At 38.2% G+C, this 17661-nt stretch overlaps 1 protein-coding gene across 4 annotated transcripts in view; it reads right to left on the bottom strand.

The window, feature by feature from the left end:
- Window positions 1-17100, bottom strand: part of RAB18 (RAB18, member RAS oncogene family) — a 35951-nt gene extending 18851 nt beyond the window's left edge. For 3 of the 4 annotated variants that reach the window (XM_055274999.2, XM_055275001.2, XM_055275002.2), the window contains exons 1-2: window positions 16700-16861; window positions 11221-11276 (exon numbers count right to left, since the gene is read on the bottom strand). In XM_055274999.2, the coding sequence (XP_055130974.1) occupies window positions 11221-11276; window positions 16700-16767 (124 nt within the window). In that variant the 5' untranslated portion in view covers window positions 16768-16861. Of the gene's footprint in view, window positions 1-11220; window positions 11277-16699 lie in introns of all 4 variants that reach the window. The other variant, XM_055275000.2, reaches the window with a different exon arrangement.
- Between the last annotated feature and the right edge of the window lie 561 nt (window positions 17101-17661).

Below are 17661 nucleotides of genomic sequence, written 5' to 3'. Positions count from 1 at the left end.
TTTTTTTTTTTTTGAGATGGAGTCTTGCTCTGTCACCCAGGCTCGAGTGCAGTGATGCGATACCGGCTCACTGCAACTTCTGCCTCCTGGGTTTAAGTGGTTTACCCATCCCAGCCTCCCTAGTAGCTGGGATTACAGGTGCCCGCCACTATGTCTGGCTAATTTTTGTATTTTTAGTAGAGACGGGGTTTCACCATGTTGGCCAAGCAGATCTCGACCTCCTGACCTCAGGTAATCTGCCTGCCTCAGACTCCCAAAGTGCTGCGATTACAGGCATGAGCCACCATGCCCGGCACAGAAATTTATAGCTGTAAATGAATATATTATAAAGGAAATAAAACTTCAAATCAATAACCTAACTTTATACCTTAAGAAACTAAAAGAGAAGAGTAAACTCTGTGCAAAGCTAGCAGGGCAGAAGTAATAAATAATACGAGCACAGATAATTAGAGAATAAAACACAATAAGGAAAACTGATAACCAAAGTTGTTTTTTCTTAAAGATCAACAAAATAGACAAACTTTTAAACTAGATTAACTTTAAAAAAAAAAAAAGACAGTGAGAGAAAAGATTCAAATTACAAAACTCAGATATGAAAATAGGGTCATCACTACCAATTTTACAGAAAAAAAAGGATCATAAGAGAATACTATGAACAACCATATGTCAACGAATTGGATAAAATAATTACATGGACAAATTCTAACAAATACACAATCTGCCAAAATTTACTCATGAATAGAAAACCTGAATAGACCCATAACTAGTAAGAAGATTGAATCAGTAATCAATCAAGTTTATTCCCAGAATGCAAGAACAGTTGAACTTTAAGAAAAATGAATCAAAGTAATATATCGCGTTAAGAGAATGAAGGTTTTTAAACACATGATGATCATCTTGATGCAGAAAATGCATTTGACAAAATTCAATTCCTTTCATGATAAAACATTCAACAAACTAGGAATAGAAGGGAATTTCCTCAACATGATATACATCATATATGAAAAACCCATGGCTAACGTCATACTCAATGGTGATAAAGCTTTGGTTTTTTTCCAGGTTGTTTTGGCTAGTCTACTTCTTTCGCATTTCCTAGTGAATTTTAGAATCGGCTTGTTGATTTAAAACTAAAAGCCTGGTGGGATTTTGATAGGGATTATGTTGAATCTATAGATCACTTTGGGGAGAACTGACCTCTTAGCAATATTAAATCTTATGGCTACTGAAAAAGTTATATCTTTCCATTCATTTAAGTCTTTAAAAATTAATCTGAAAGTATTTTGTAATTTTCAGTATTACAGGTCTTTGACAAATTTTGGTAAATTTAGCCCTGGGTATTCCATAGATTTTTATTTAAAATTGCATTTAAATTTTTCATCTTCCTTTTATTCATTACTAATAAATAGAAATACAATTGATACTTTAAATATGGATTTTGTATTCCTGTGGATTTTTACATTCTTCTTTTCCAATCTGGATGCGCTTCTTGTCTTACTGCCCTGGCTAAAAATTTCTAGTACAACAGAAGTGGTGAGAGCTTATATTCTTATTTTGTTCCTCATATTAAGGGGAAAACATTCTTTATTTTATCATTAAGTATGATGTTAGCTGTATGTTTTTTATAGATATCCTTTATCAGGTTTCTATTCACAGTTTACTGAGAGATGTTATCAAGAATACATGTTGGATTTTTTTCAAATGCATTTTCTGCATCTATTGAGATGATTACGTGATATTTCTTTTTTAGTTTAAAGTAGTGAAGTATGCATTGATTTTTTTTTTTAACGTTAAACCAACTTTTCCTTTGTGGGATAAACCCCACTTCGTTTTATTGGTTTATTATGTGTTGTTCTTCATGTTTCATATCAACTGATAATTTTTCAAAAGTGCAAAAGCTATTCAGTGTAGAAAGGACAGTCTTTTCAACTAATAGTGTTAGAACAACTGGATATCCATATGCAAAAGGAAAAAAAACAACTTCATACCTCACACTGTATTCAAAAATTAATTCAAAAAATTATACTTAATGTAACACTTTATAAACTATAAAACTTCTGGAAGAAAATATAGGGGAAAATCACTGCAACCTTCTGTCAGGCAAAAGACACAACACTGAACTCATCATCCATAAATGGAAAAATTAAGAAATTAGATTTCATCAAAATAAAAAACATATGCTGTTAGAAATACACTTTTACACCAATGAAAAAAACAAGCCAGAGACCGGGAGGAAAACATTTGCAAAGCATATATCATCTAATAAGGGACTTAAATGCAGAATATATTTCAAAAACTCTCAAAGCCCAACAAAAAGCAAAAAACCCACTTAAAAATTAATGAAAGATTTGAACAGACACTGCAAAAAAATACACATATACAGTCTATATAAATGTGTGTATAGACATTAAAAAGATACTCAACCTTATTAGTCATTAGCAAAATTCAAATTAAACCACAATGAGATCTGAACACATACCTACTTACCCATTTGAAAACAGGTTAAAATTTAAATAAGGCTGCTTGTAGACATATAATAGGTGAGGGGTATAGAAGAATAAGAATTCTCATATGAAGCTAGTGGGAATGTAAAAATGATACAACTACTTTATAAAAATACACACAAACTGTTTTCCAAAGTTAAATATGCATTTATCATATGACCCACCAATTCCATTACTGGGTATGTATTCTAAAGAAATAAAAATTAGTATTCATACAAAATCCTATACCTGGATGTTTACAACAGGACTATTCATAATCACTAAAAACTGGAAACAACACAAATGTCTTACAACTGATGAATAGATAAACCAACTAAAACTGTGGTACATCCACACAATGGAATACAGCTCAGCAATAAAAAGGAACAAACAATTCACAGGAACTTGGATGAAGCTCAAAGGCATTAAGCTAAGTGAAAGCAGTCTCAAAGGTGCACATGTACCCTAAAACTTAAAGTATAATTAAAAAAAAAAAGGTAACATACCATATGATTCCACTTATATGACATTCTCAAAAAAGATAAAACTAGAGACCAGGTAAGTGGCTGCTGAAGTTAGAGGCAGGAGGACCAGACTAGAATAGAACAGAAAGGGATAGCACCAGGTAGTTTTGGGGATGATGGAACTATTTGGTATGCCGACTGTGGTGGTGGCAATTATATGACCATAAACATTTGTTTTAATACATATGTTAAAAATCAAACTGTATACCAAAAAAATCAACTTTAATGTATAATTTTTTTAAAAAACTGCCATGAACTCATATGTAAGAAACACAATAGGTAAAACATATTTTCTGAAAGAATAAATTGTCAAGAATGTGTATTGTAAAACCTCTACTTCTTTTCAATTTAGGATTTACTTTGTTGTGGTCAAGTCTGAGATTGATTCTGTATAATTGTTCCATGGGCTTTTAAAGTCGTGAGGTCTTTATTCAAAAGATTTGCTGATTTTGTTAGTCCAATTCCCTGTGCCTTTATCTGTATCTTTTGGGTCTATCTATCTACAAAATAAATGCAGCAAATCTAATATAACTGTATTTTCATCAAATTCTTTTTTTTTTTTCTTTGAGACAGAGTCTCACTCTGTCACCCAGGCTGCAGTGCAGTGGCATAATCTCGGCTCACTGCAACCTCTGCCTCCTGGATTCAAGTGATTATCCTGCCTCAGCCTCCCGAGTGGCTGGGACTACAGGTGTGAGCCACCATGCCTGGCTAATTTTTGTATTTTTAGTAGAGACGGGGTTTCACCATGTTGGACAGGCTAGTCTCGAACTCCTGAAATCAGGTGATCCGCCCTCCTCAGCATCCCAAAGTGCTGGGATTACAGGCGTGAGTCACTGCACCCAGCCCTCATCGAATTCTTTTCTTGTGTTTTGAAGCTTTATTTATAGAGAGCTTCTACATTTGGTGCCTACTTGTTTATGACTCTTATAGCTGCTTAGTTAATTTACTGGGCCAACATTATATACTATCCACTTTATTCTGTCCAGTGCATTAAACTTAAATTCTACCTAACTTAGGCTATATTTTATCACACGACTTTTGCATTTTTGCATTCGCCTGGTTCATCTATTTTCAACCTTTTCTTACTTCTTTTTCAACTCTAGCTGATAATTTGAATTATTAAGAGAAGTGGACCCAGGCACACTTAATTAATTAACATTTAATTTTACTGCTTCCCTCTTAATTATATTTAGCATTCTTTGACATTCAGGTCAAATCTGTGGTTGATATACTGTGAAATAATTAAAAGAATTCCAAATTAGAAGTTGGGAGGCTGGATTTAGCCCCAGCCTTCTGACTAAGGTATAGCCTAAGGAATACAGACTAAGGTACAGAAATCAAAGATTTCTTTCTTTTTTTTTTTTTTTTCTTTTTGAGATGGAGTCTCTCTCTGTCACCCAGGCTGGAGTGCAGTGGTACGATCTTGGCTCACGGCAACATCCATCTCCTGAGTTTAAGCAATTCTCCTGCCTCAGCCTCCCAGGTACCTGGGATTACACACAACCTGCCACCACGCCTGGCTAATTTTTGTATTTTTAGGGGAGATGGAGGTTTCACCATGTTGACCAGGCTGGTCTGGAACTCCTGACCTTCAGTGATCCACCTGCCTCGGCCTCCCAAAGTGCTGAGATTACAGGTGTGAGCCACTGCGCCTGGCCCAAAGATTTCCAATGTTCAAAGGGGAAAACAAAACTGAAAATTCAAAGTATCCAGAGCAATGACAAAGAAACACTCCATACCAAAACCTATGGAACACAGAATTGGTTGTTAGAGAACATCTTTAACAAAGAATAAGCACTAAAAATAAGGGGACTTAATATTTATCTTAACAAACCAAAAAAATAATGCCAAAAGAAAAGCAGGAAGAACAACGAGGGAAAAAAAATTAAAGCAATCCTCAAAACAATAAAATAGATACATTCCTTAGGAAAAGACAACAAAAATAGACAATTTTAGAAATGAAGAGCCACGATCACAGATAATGAAAAGTTTAAAATAATACTACGTGCAACTATCTTAAGAGAAAATGAATACTTTCCAAGTTACACTCCCAAGACTATTCTAAGAATAGAAAACTTGAAGAGGTTGGAATGGTAAAGAAGGAAGGAGGATCAGATTGATTCAACAGGTAAAATGTAACCTTTAAAGAACAGATAATTCCAATATTATTTAAGCTTGTCATGAAAAAAAAAATTTTTTTTTTTTTAGACAGGTCTTGCTCTGTCACCCAGGCTAGAATACAGTGGTACGATCACAGCTCACTGCAGCCTTGACCTCCCAGGCTCAAGTGATCCTCCTGCCTTGGCCTCACAAAGTGCTGGGATTATAGGCATGAGCCACCACGCCCAGCAGAAGTCATAGGTATTTTTGAAAGCTCACTAAGGAAATAACATCAACCCATAACAACCACAATTTGTCTAAGTGTAGTTGAAATATACCAACCCTCAAAAGACATTTTCACATATTTTAACAATTATAAGTCTTAAAATAGATTAAGAAATATGTTGTGACCCAGTCTGAAGTAGAAAAATGGTTTTACATTCATTTTCTAGGTTTTTATTTGAAAATTGTTTTTAAAGCACCCTTTTTATAGTCAAAAGGTACATAAAACAGGATAAATAAAAAAATAAAAAACAAGATAAAGCGAATTGTGCCTATTTAATCAGATTATAAAAAATTAGTATAACTAATTTCTACAGGATCTAATTTCCATGCTTACCAATTCCATCTATGCTACCAATTACTTAGATAAGTACCTGATTAAGGACCACCATGTGATCCTGTCATAGCAGAAAAAGAAACCTAATACTATCTTTTATCAAACACTCCTATGTAATAAGCAAACAAAAAAAAACTTGTCAAGATATTTTTGTAGGCTGAGAGCAGTGGCTGACACCTGCAATCCTAGCACTTTGGGAGGCCAAGGTAGGAGGACTGCATGAACCCAGGAGTTCAAGACCAGCCTGGGCAACAGTTTGGTGAGATCCCATCTCCAAAAAAAAATACAAAAATCATCCGGGCATGGTGGCATGTGCCTGTAGTTCCAGTTCAGGAGGCTCAAGCAGATCACTTGAGCCCAGGTGGTCAAGGCTGGAGTGAGCTGTGTTTGTGCCACTGCATTCCAGCCTGGCGACAGAACAAGACCCTGCCTCAAAAGAAAAAAAACATGTGTGTATGAGTGTTTATTTTTATGTCAGAAATGTTATCTTGTACTACATTTTTAAATATTTGTGTTTCGTTTCCTTCTTAGTCTCAAATATGCATATGTTGGATTTCCTTTTCTGATTTCCATATCTATCACTTTCTAATTCGTTTTAACATTTTCATTAATTTTGGTAAATTCTACCTGCTTTTTCCATTTCTAGACTCTGTCTCTTATTGTATTTTCCACAGTTCTCTATTATCTATGTGATCCTTTCAATTTCATCTTCATTTCAGTACTGGTTTTATTTTCTAATTTCATTTATTTTTCTTTCCACTCAACCAGCTTACCTTGCATTTTCTCATGCAATCACTCTATTTCTTCCCTGGCCTCTTATATCAACTGCTTTGTGCTCTCAGCAGTAAATACTTCATTAAGCTTTCTAAACTCACGGCAAAATGTTTGATCACAATATTCATCTTCTTTATGGCAATATTTTAGGTTACTGTTCTTCATCTGTCCTTTGTTTTTCTGTTTCTTTCTTCCTTTTTTATTTCCAAACATTCGTGGCAGTCAAGCTTAATGAATTCCTTTTGATTATTCATCTCTGAAGAAGTGCTGGTTGTCCAGAATCTGATATTTGTAGGAGGTTCATGCAGAAGGCCAGAGTGCCTCCAGTTCTGGACTGACAACTTTTTCGTGATTCAGAGATTTACCTAAGAGACAGTTGAGCATTTTACTTCTCAACAGCCAATGCAGACAGGCAGTCTGGAGGTTTTTCACAATGCAGTCATCTCCTCCCCAACTGCTATAGAGATAGACACATATTACTTCCTTCAAAAATGGCTTGTTCATGTGACTCCTTGTTTGGCTTCATTTCCCCAACTTCTTAGAATCAAACCAGGTGCAGGAAAGCTCCTGCCTTGAGCTGAAGAAACCCATTTCACTTTTGTAAACAAGGGGTTTAGGTTTTATACCTCAGGGCGGCCTTGCAGTTTCATGGGTGTTTCTTGCTGTCTCTGAGCTCCACAGCCATGGCATCCTACCTACTTATTCCCACATGCAGCCAGCCTGATGGCCACTGCTCCTGGCAACAATTCCACCTACTTTGTGGCTTGGGGTTCTTAACTGTCTTCTAGTTTAGTGGAACGCTGGGTTTGTGTGTCAGTTTTTCCCTCTCTTTGTTTTTAGCTAATTGCCAACAAAGAAAAATCCTAACTTTATAGTACCATCTGCAAATCCCAAATCCAACAATTATCTTAAAAGAGTATTTTATACAAGACAGAAACTTAAGTGTCTAAGTTACTAAAAGGTAACAATACACTTTCCTTACTACTATTTTACTGTGGGGTAAAATACCAATTTTCATAAAACACTAATTTTCACAAGGCCATTAAGTAATTGTTTTTATTTTTAAAACTCGTGTGGGCTGGGCGTGGTGGCTCACACCTGTAATGCTAGCACTTTGGGAGGCTGAGGTGGGTGGATCACTTGAGGTCAGGAGTTCAAGACCAGCCTGGCCAATATAGTAAAACCCCATCTCTACTAAAAACATAAAAATTAGCAAGGCATGGTGGCACACACCTGCAATCCCAGCTTCGTGGGAGGCTGGGGCAGGAGAATCATTTGAACCTGGGAGGCGGAGATTGCAGTGAGTTGAGATCATGCACCACTGCACTCCGGCCTGGGCAACACAGCGAGACTCTTGTCACAAAAAAAAAAAAAAAAAAAAAATATATATATATATATATATATATATATATATATATATATATACACACACATATATGTTATTACCTAAGGCAGAAAGTAATCTGATGCTTCAATGTAAAAGATATTTTGTTCAACATATTCAAGATCCAGGGCCTATTTGGGGAACAAATTATATATATTTTCACCAGCATACTATAATCTTAGTATTTGTCTTTGCAGAAGACAAAGCCTTTTTAGTAATAAGGGCAACTCACAATTTGTCATGCTACAAGTCCCCAAATTCCATTTGGGTTTGTAATGAAGACAGTTAATATTATATGTATGTTCATTCCTTCAGTAAAATTTTAACTTTAGGCAAGTTTATTTTCCTGCCAGTTGCTACTGCTCTCCTCCTGGCTAGCTAGCCATTACCAATATGTATTCAGGCAGGTTCTGACCAAAATAAGGTTTTACTACTAAGTAATTTTTACAGGAATAAATAATACACCAGTCTGGGCACAGTGGCTCACACCTATAATCTCAACATTTTGGGAGGCCCAAGGCGGGTGGATCACTTGAGGCCAGGAGTTCAAGACCTGCCTGGCCAACATAGCAAAACCCGTCTCTACTAAAAATACAAAAATTAGCCAGGTGTGGTGGTGCATACCTATAGTCCCAGCTACCCAGGAAGCTGAGACACCAGAATCACTTGAACGGGGAGGAGGCAGCTGCAGTGAGCCAAAGTTGTGCCACTTCACTCCCACCTGGGCAACAGAGCAAGACTCTGTCTAAAAATAAATAAATAAAATTAAATAATAATTATTATTATAATACAACAAAGCCAAATTACAATGGATTTTGTATTCGTATTTTAAATGATTCCCTTTCCTATGACACAAATAAGAGTAAATATGTAAATCTTAATATCATGCAAAAGCTAAGTAATGCCTTATTGAAAATTTAGAGGCACCATGAGTTCACATGAAGAAAAAGAAACAAACAAACATGAGCTCCTCCTGAGCTGGGCATGGTGGTACATGGCTGTAGTTCCAGCTACTTGGGAGGCTGAGGCAGGAGGATCACTTGAGCCCAGGAGTCTGAGGCCAGTCTGGGCAACACAGTGAGACACTGCCTCACAAAAAAAGAAAAAAAAAAAAAAAGCTCTTACAGAAGAGCTCTTACAGAAGAAGAATTACTTAAAGAATTCCAAACAAGATACATAGACAGAGTGATGGCATTTTAAAAAAAATCACCATTTGATAACCATCACAGTTGGAATGACAAGATCATATACTGTCCTTATCACTTGTCACAGGCAAGAATTATCAATGGATGCTACAACAGGAGGGCAAAAAGTATAAGAAGGAGGATACCTATATAGTCTCAATATATCTCTATACAAGAAATATATTAGTTATGAAGGGAAGAATAATAACTTCACAGAGGAGTAAGTTGGCATATATCACCTTAAGTAACCAAAGTCCCACCACCAGTAAATGGGATAAATAGACACAATGTGCCTCCTGACACTATGCTCTGAAAAACACTTCTGTGGAATTGCTGCCAAAACTGCATAACCTGAATCTAACTGTAAGGACATACTGGACATATACAAATTGAGAGACATTCTACAAAATAATTATTTACTCTTCAAAAATGTCAAGGCCCTGAAAAGGCAAATAAAGACTGAAGAATTGCTGATTAAAAGAGGCTGAAGAGGCTTGACGCGGTGGCTCACACCTGTAATCCCAGTACTTTGGGAGGCCGAGGTGGGTAGATCACTTGAGGTCAGGAGCTCGAGACCAGCCTGGCCAACATGGCAAACCCTGTCTCTATCAAAAATACAAAAAAAATTAGCCAGGCATAGTGGCATGCGCCTGTACTCCCAGCTACTTGGATCGCTGAGGCAGGAGGATCACTTGAACCTGGAAAGCGCAAGTTGCACTGAGCTGAGATGGTGCCACTGCACTCCAGCCTGAGCAACAGAGCTAGACTCCGTCTCGAAAACAAATTAATTCATTAATTAAATGAAATAAAAGAGGCTAAAGAGAAGTAACTAAATTCAATGTATGATCCTGGACCCGAAACAATTATTTGCCTTTTGCTATATGGGACATTAATGGGACAACGGATAAAATCTGTGTATAGACAATAAAATGTATCTATGTTCATTAAAGAAATACACATTAAAGTATGCAGACGTTGAAGACATCGTGTCTACAATCTACTCTCAATTCATTTTTTTAAAAAAGAATACTGTGTGTATGTAGAGAGAGAATGATAAAGCAAATGTGACAAACATTAACATTTGGAGTAATTTAATAGGATACACAAGAATTATTTGTGCTATTTTTACAAATCTGTGAGTCTGAAATTTTTTCACAATAAAATTTTAAAAATAGACATACAATCAATGAAAACAAATAAAGGCAGTTAAGAGAACTCTTTATTTTCCCTAACAATAATGCTAGGATCATCTTTACTATATTCTCCTCATCAGATCATGAAATTTTAAAGCTGAAAAAAAAAAAGTACTCTCTCTCCCCAAAACCTCCCAATTTACAGATGAAGTTAGTAAGTCAAGTGACTTCAACAAGATTACATGTAATTCAAGGCAAAGACAACCAAGACTATTATCTAGCTCTGACTCAGCTCAGCTACCTTTCAACTATTCCAAGTGGTCTCTTCATCCCTTTACGTTGTAGCTACCTTTCAACTATTCCAAGTGGTCTCTTCATCCCTTTACGTTGTCTACAGTCTAAACGCATGATACCAAAATACTTACCTCTATCTTCTCATATATTCTCATAAGTTAGTGTGACTAACCACTTTCAGGCGATCTAAATTTTATCCTTAAAAGGCATTTAAGTATCATTGCTCCTAACAATCCTTAATAACTAGTATCAATACATATGTGAAGATAAGAATACGTGTCAAACACTGTAGCAAATGCTGAACATACAAAATTAACACACTCTGTTAGGTCCATGATGATGGAGACCAAGTTTGTTATTCAATATTATAACCCCTCCTCTTAGTGGCAGTCCCTGGCATACAATAAGTATTTAAATAACTGTTGTGTATTACAAAATAAAAGACAATCCATAGTATAGGAAAGAAATGTGTGTACAGATAATCACATTAGCAGTTTTAATAAAGTACCATGAGACAACAGATAAGGAAGTTATTTTCTCTTGGTAAGATCTAGAAAGGCTTCAGAGATTTAATGATACCAAAATTAAGTCTTGAAGGACAAATAAGATTTCAACAGACATGGAGGCAGTGGGGTGGTGAGAGGAAAGTAGAAGGATTTAGATTAAAAAGGCCAAAGGCAAGAAAATACTGGCCATTTCTATAGAATTTTTAAACACAGGCTTACCTATTGTTGCTGCAAGTTCTGGATCAAACGTATCATCTGTGAACCTCAAGAGCAGGCTGAAAGAGATATTAAAAAGACAGGTTGGGAACTTGAATTTTCTAATCATATGATAAATGTGTTCATGATTATTTGGTCACAAATTATTAGATGCAGATAAAAATAACTGATGTAGGCCTGTTCCTAGGAATACTGCCTCAGAGCAGGTATACACAGAAAAATTAAATTACTGGAAAGGCAATTTAAAAATCCCAAGAGCAAAGTAGTTTACTATTAAATATATTCCCCATGCTCTTCTACACAATCCCCCAAGTACAAAAGGTGAGGGTTTTTGTTGTTGTTTTTTAACTGTTCTGGTATGTTCTTCTGAGAAAATGATAATAGCAGCATGTCATGCTTTAACTGACATAGATGAAAAGGGAAAAAATAAAAGTCTCTTAGAATGCAACAAACTAGCTTTAAAAAATCTGATTGTGTAATCCATTCTGAATTCAAGCAAAACCAGAAATATACCAAAGCCGAGCATTCTGTAACACTCAGCATGGCTACTACCTAAGAGAAGATACAGTAAAAAGAGAGGTAAAAAGAAAGATCACAGGACAGAGTAGGTAGACTCGGGCAAACACTAGGTAGAGTGTGTAAAACCAAGTAGGCAACTGGAGGCTACTGCAGGCTTTTAAAGAAAGTTAAGACAAGTACTGCTCTTTGTTTTGAAAAGTTAATACTAACAAAAAATGGAAGAAAATCAACGGAAGACAACTGCCACGGTTATGGCAAGAGAGAACAAAGGACTAAACCTAGGAAATGGTAAGAAACTAGAAAGAAAGGATAAAAGCAAAAGACACCAGATTAGAAGGGTACTCTAAGATTTTCCATCTTCCAGAATTATTTTACTTACTATGAAGCAGAAGTGTCACTTATTAGAAACTCTTCAAAAATAAAATCTAAGCTTTTGTTAAAGCCCTTGATTTTAAAGCCATTCAATCTTCCCTCATGTTAACTTCTGAAGTATAAGACTCTCCTAATTGACCTGTTTGCATGAATAAAATCAAAGAAACAGCCATCAGATATCTAAATTACAGAAAAATCTTATGACTCTTTCTATAGGTTGTGATTATTGCTGGTAGAGGTATGTTTTGTCCACAGAGTTTTTGCAAAACATAATGGCCTCCTGGTAGTTTCCAAACCCAGTGTCATTAATTATATTTGAACGATTAACTCTCCCTTACTTGGTTTTGTTTTCTTGTGTTTACCATAAAACCAGCATCATAAAATCAAAGTAAAAAAGAAGAGTCAAATTCTAGATTTATCTACTTAACATCTTGACTATATTTACTTACTTGGAACATAGGTAACAATACTAGTAAGACTCTTAAAGACTACCTATAAAATTTTTATTCTCTCCCAACATACTCAGTTACCCATAATTTAAGAAAAGATACATAATATCTACACGTGGTCACCACAGAAAATATTACTACAAAAACATAAGTTAACATTACCTTGTAGACTAGTTGTAATAATATCATAATAATAATACAATAATGATGATATTGGGTATTATTTATTGTACATATGGCAATGTGCAGACACAAAGCCAGAGGTTTTTCTCTCATAATTGCTAATCCTTAAATGGCCTTTGCTATTAACAAAGGAGAGGCAGGGAATTGGTGGCATGGTGTGAAGCAACAAATTTTAATACAGGCTCTGGGTATACATCAGATCTTAGACAGGGGTACCCTGGTAGCCCAAAAAGTATTCTATGTATGCCTTTTTCTAGGCAGAGAGTCCATTTCTCTATTAGACTTTGAAAGGGGCAGAGAGTCCATTTCTCTGTTAGATTTTGAAAGGAACTGACAATCTCAAAATAATTAAGAAGCACACTTTTTTTTTTTTTTTTTTAAGAGACAGGGTCTCACTCTGTCACCCAGGCTGGAATGCAGTGGCACAATCACAGCTCACTAATCCTCCCACCTTAGCCCCCCAAGTAACTGGCATGACAGGTGTGCATCACCACGGCTGGCTAATTTTTTTACTTTTATTTTTTTAGAGGCATGGTCTCGTTATGTTTCCCAAGCTGGTCTCGAACTCCTGGCCTCAAGAGATCCTCCTGTCTCAGCCTCCTGAGTAGCTAGGATTACAGGATGAGCCACTGCACCTGGCAGAAGCACCATTCTTATAGTATTGTATGTTTACACCCTCATATTTTCCAAGTTAAAGGAGCAAAATGTTTCCCATGCAGAAGTAGAGATGGAAGGAGTAACTACCACCATGGCACTTAGATGTGACCAAATTTATAATATACAGAGTGTGATTATGACTAATCTACATTTTTTAAATTTACAAATGAAATTCACCAAAAAAAAAAAAAAAAAATGGGAAGGCAAGGGGCATAGGAGGGACAGCAATTTAGATAATCGGTCTCTCTAATCCCTTCCAGTTCTTGATACATTCTGCTACTCTTTACCTCACCAGGCCTAGCCACAGAATCGGAGTCTTACACATTTAGGGTCTGAGAGGTTTCTATTCCAACCCCCTCGCTTTTGAAATGAAGGCCTACAGCATTCAAGTATCACACACAAGGTCACACAAGTGGCAGCCCCAGTTTCATAATCCTGATCTCCTGACTACTATCACATACCCTTTAGACTCTAACACTATGAAATACACTAGAAAGTAATCCACTAATTCGGATTAAACATATCCTTTGTTTTCCCCAACAACACAAGTGCTGTCTCACTTCCACTAGCTCCAGCTCTGTAATGAAATAGAAGCAAACTTGGTTAAAACAATCCTTTAAGATCATATCCACAACAAATGTTTTTGTACTAATTCACTTTAAAAGGCATAGACTTCTATTTCAGTGGAGTCATTTATCCTCATCTTATCCAGAAACATAAGTGCTTAAGATTGTTTTCCATAGCATACCACATAGGCCAATAATGTATATCTAGACAAATAAGACAACTTTCTCACTATATGTAATCCTTTCACGAAAGAAATAGTGATAAAAACCTGCAGCGAGCAGTTGATTATCCATTGCTACGTATTGAGGAAAAAGTTTAAAACAGATTAGGCCCACGGTAAATTTGTTTGTTTCGGTGGCATGAACCAGGGAGACTGATAAATCCACTTAACATGCCTTACTCTACAAGGAGAACCTAGGTTGGGTGTCATGCCTTGTGTCTGTAATCCCAGCACTTTAGGAGTATGAGGTAGGAGGTTGGCTTGAGCCCGTGTGTTGGAGACCACCTGGGCAACATAGGAAAATCCCATCTATGAAAAAAATTTTAGAAGTAGGGCCGGTTGTGGTGGCTCATGCGTTTGTTCCTAGCACTTCGGGAGGTCAAGGCAGGAGGATATGTTGAGCTCAGGAGTTCGAGACAGCCTGGGCAACACAGTGAGTCCTCCTCTCTATACAAAATAAAAAAACACTAGTCAGACATGGTGACTCATGCCTATAGTCTAGCTACTCAAAAGGCTGAGGTGGGAGGATCACTTGAGCACAGGAGATTGAGACTGCAGTGAGCTATGATCATGCCACTGCACTTGAGTCTGGGTGACAGAATAAGACCCTGTCTCAAAAAAACAGCGGGTAGAGCAGAGGAATTTTGTTTATATACTCCAGTTAACCTTCCGGAAATTTTAACACACCCTAACTCGTCATCCATGCAATACATTTAGAAAAAGTGCTAACCGACCATGTACTGGGTTGAACTACGTGAAATGACAACCAACCATTCTTGACTTCAAAAACACTAATTTCATATGCCTGAACTTAAATGAGAACCATATCTCAAGGAGAAAAGGAGAAAAGAAAAAGAAAGATCACAGGCTGTGAAATTCCTATTAAGACAATGTTTACATTAACTTTTTAAGCCTCAAATATGTATGTGCAATAATAGATGATCATGTAAATAATTTTACTCATGCCTTTTACACACACAGAGACAAATCATGCGGGTTTGCTAACTCATAGTATTTCATTATTCTATTCCTTGGTATATGCAAATCCTTCATTCCAGTAGACACAGAGGACATTACATGAGGAGGACTATGAAAACGTGTTGTCAGACTGGTGGCTCACGCCTGTAATCCTAGCACTTTGGGAGGCCGAGGTGGGAGGATCACGAGGTCAAGAGATCGAGACCATCCTGGCCAACATGGTGAAACCCCATCTCTACTAAAAGTACAAAAGTTAGCTGGGCATGATGGTGCACGCCTGTAGTCCCAGCTACTCGGGAGGCTGAAGCAGGAGAATCGCTTGAACCCGGGAAGCGGAGGTTGCAGTGACCCCAGATGGCGCCACTGCACTCTAGCCTGGCAATAGAGCGAGACTCCGTCTCAAAAAATAAATAAATAAGTAAATAATATCAGAATATATTACATAAGCTTTCAAATTCTGAAGAAGCTTTTAAAAAGTAAGACTTTACGAAGTGACTTTTACAAGTTATTTGAGGAGAGCTTTCATTCTAGTTTGTAGAATTAAGGCTACTTCAATTTATGAAATATAAAAAATTATTTGAAAGATATGTGTACCAGAAGGTATAGCTAAAATATGAAACTGATTACAGCCCCTGGAGTGTAAATGTGGTTTAAGGATCAAGACGGCCTTGAACATAACCTACTCATAATCAGATGGCAAGAATGACATCACCTGGAGAACTCTGTTCCAAGACCTGGATGAAATCACAGCCCTCTAGCAACATCCACCTAGACCCATGTCTTACCTTATACTCAACTCCACTGTTAATATTATTTTCCCCAAGGAAAAAGTCAAAAATGAAAGGACAACACTAATCTTGTCTCCATAGGATGTGGCAAAATGAGAAATAACAATTACATTTTATTTTCAAAGGTGGCCCACGGCTGAAGCACTCGGACCTTACACTAAAGCGAAATTTTCCAGCAGTCACAAGATCCAGTTCTTTCACAGCCGACTAATAAAAAAGTAAAAGAATCGACATTAAGCTGCGCCCGAACAGGCCAGGAATGGGACCTAAGGCGTCACGAAACTTCCCGAGGACATTATGTATTTAGAGAAGGCCCCACAGAAACCCTCAAGTGGGAAAGTTATGTCTCCCGGGTCTCGGGGTGACAGGCAACCTCAACCCCGAGGGGCTCGAGGCAAGGCGCCCCCCGGTCAGATTCGGGCCCAAACCAGCCCGCCACGCCCTGAGCTCCGCGCAGCAAACCGACCGGCCCAGTGGCGGCCCTCGGAATGGTGTTTTCTCGGCGCTACAGGAAGGAGAGCGACCCAGAGAACTTGGGCCTGGCAGAGGCCGGGAACCAGGCAGGCGCGGGTGGGGAGAGGGGAGCAGAAGCCGCGGGAGAGCGCGGCCCAGAGGCCGAGGAGAGCGCATGCGGAGCCGGCCCGAGCCCGCCGCTGCAGTTTACAGTTCCCGTCGCGGCCCAGGAGACAGCAGCCACCGGGGCAGAAAGAGCCCAGCCACCCTCGTCACGACCCGCACCTCCGCCTCACCTGGACTTGCCCACCCCACTCTCGCCGATGATGAGGATCTTCAGGGTGGTTAGCACGTCCTCGTCCATCCTGACCCCACTCCGCTCCGAGCCCAGCTGGCCGCCGCGGTGCGCCTCAGCCCTTCAGTAGAGTGACCTGCTGCGCATGCGCGCCGCTCCACTTCTGCCACCTTCCTTTCACGCCGGGTGTTCACGCTGCCGAAGCCCTGGACTCCCCAGTTCCGCCTTGAGGTAGCTCCACGGCTGCTCAACCCAGAATCCCCGGCGTTTTTCTGGACTGCGTGTTTCTCCCCTGCGCAAACGCAGGTGGGGAGCGCTGTGTGTGACTTTGTTGGCTTCTTCTTGAGGTCTACCTCCGCCCCAACATCAACCTCACCCTCCTTTCGAGTCAGTGGGAGGACTGAGTCAGGAGAATATCAAGCTGTTTTATTTCAGCAGCTGCTCATAACAGCTGCACTGCGGTGGGAAAAGCACTGTGCTTGAAGCAGATTATCTTAAATTTAGGTCCAACTCTACCTTATAACTGCCTTGTCATACTACCCAGCTTTCTTAGCCTTTCTCCATCTCTGAGAGACACAGTAACACTTCTTAGAACATCTGCTTCTTATTGTTATGAAGGTTAAATGAGTTAATTTGTGAAGACACATTGTTAACCAAAGTGCTCTATAAAAGGTGTGATCAGGTATTAACTTGCTGGCTTCCCCTCTGTTATAGTGGAGAGCACCCTCTGCACCCTAATTCATCTGGAAAGGGAGGCGTAGACTTCAGGTAGGTCAGGTGCATTACTTCTGGCAATGCAACTTCAAGCCAACTCTCCCTCCTCATAAGAACTGCAAACACCCAGACTGCAGGAAGTGTATGTCTACACCTTGCCTCCTGCATTAAGTTGTAAATCTTAGTGAAGGTACCAAACCTCATTCATAATACTTAGCACCGTGCCTGATACATGGCAGGCACTCAATA

Source organism: Symphalangus syndactylus, chromosome 4 (genome assembly GCF_028878055.3).
Source record: "Symphalangus syndactylus isolate Jambi chromosome 4, NHGRI_mSymSyn1-v2.1_pri, whole genome shotgun sequence".
Taxonomy (NCBI): domain Eukaryota; kingdom Metazoa; phylum Chordata; class Mammalia; order Primates; family Hylobatidae; genus Symphalangus; species Symphalangus syndactylus.
This window is presented reverse-complemented; position numbering and strand designations above follow the sequence as displayed.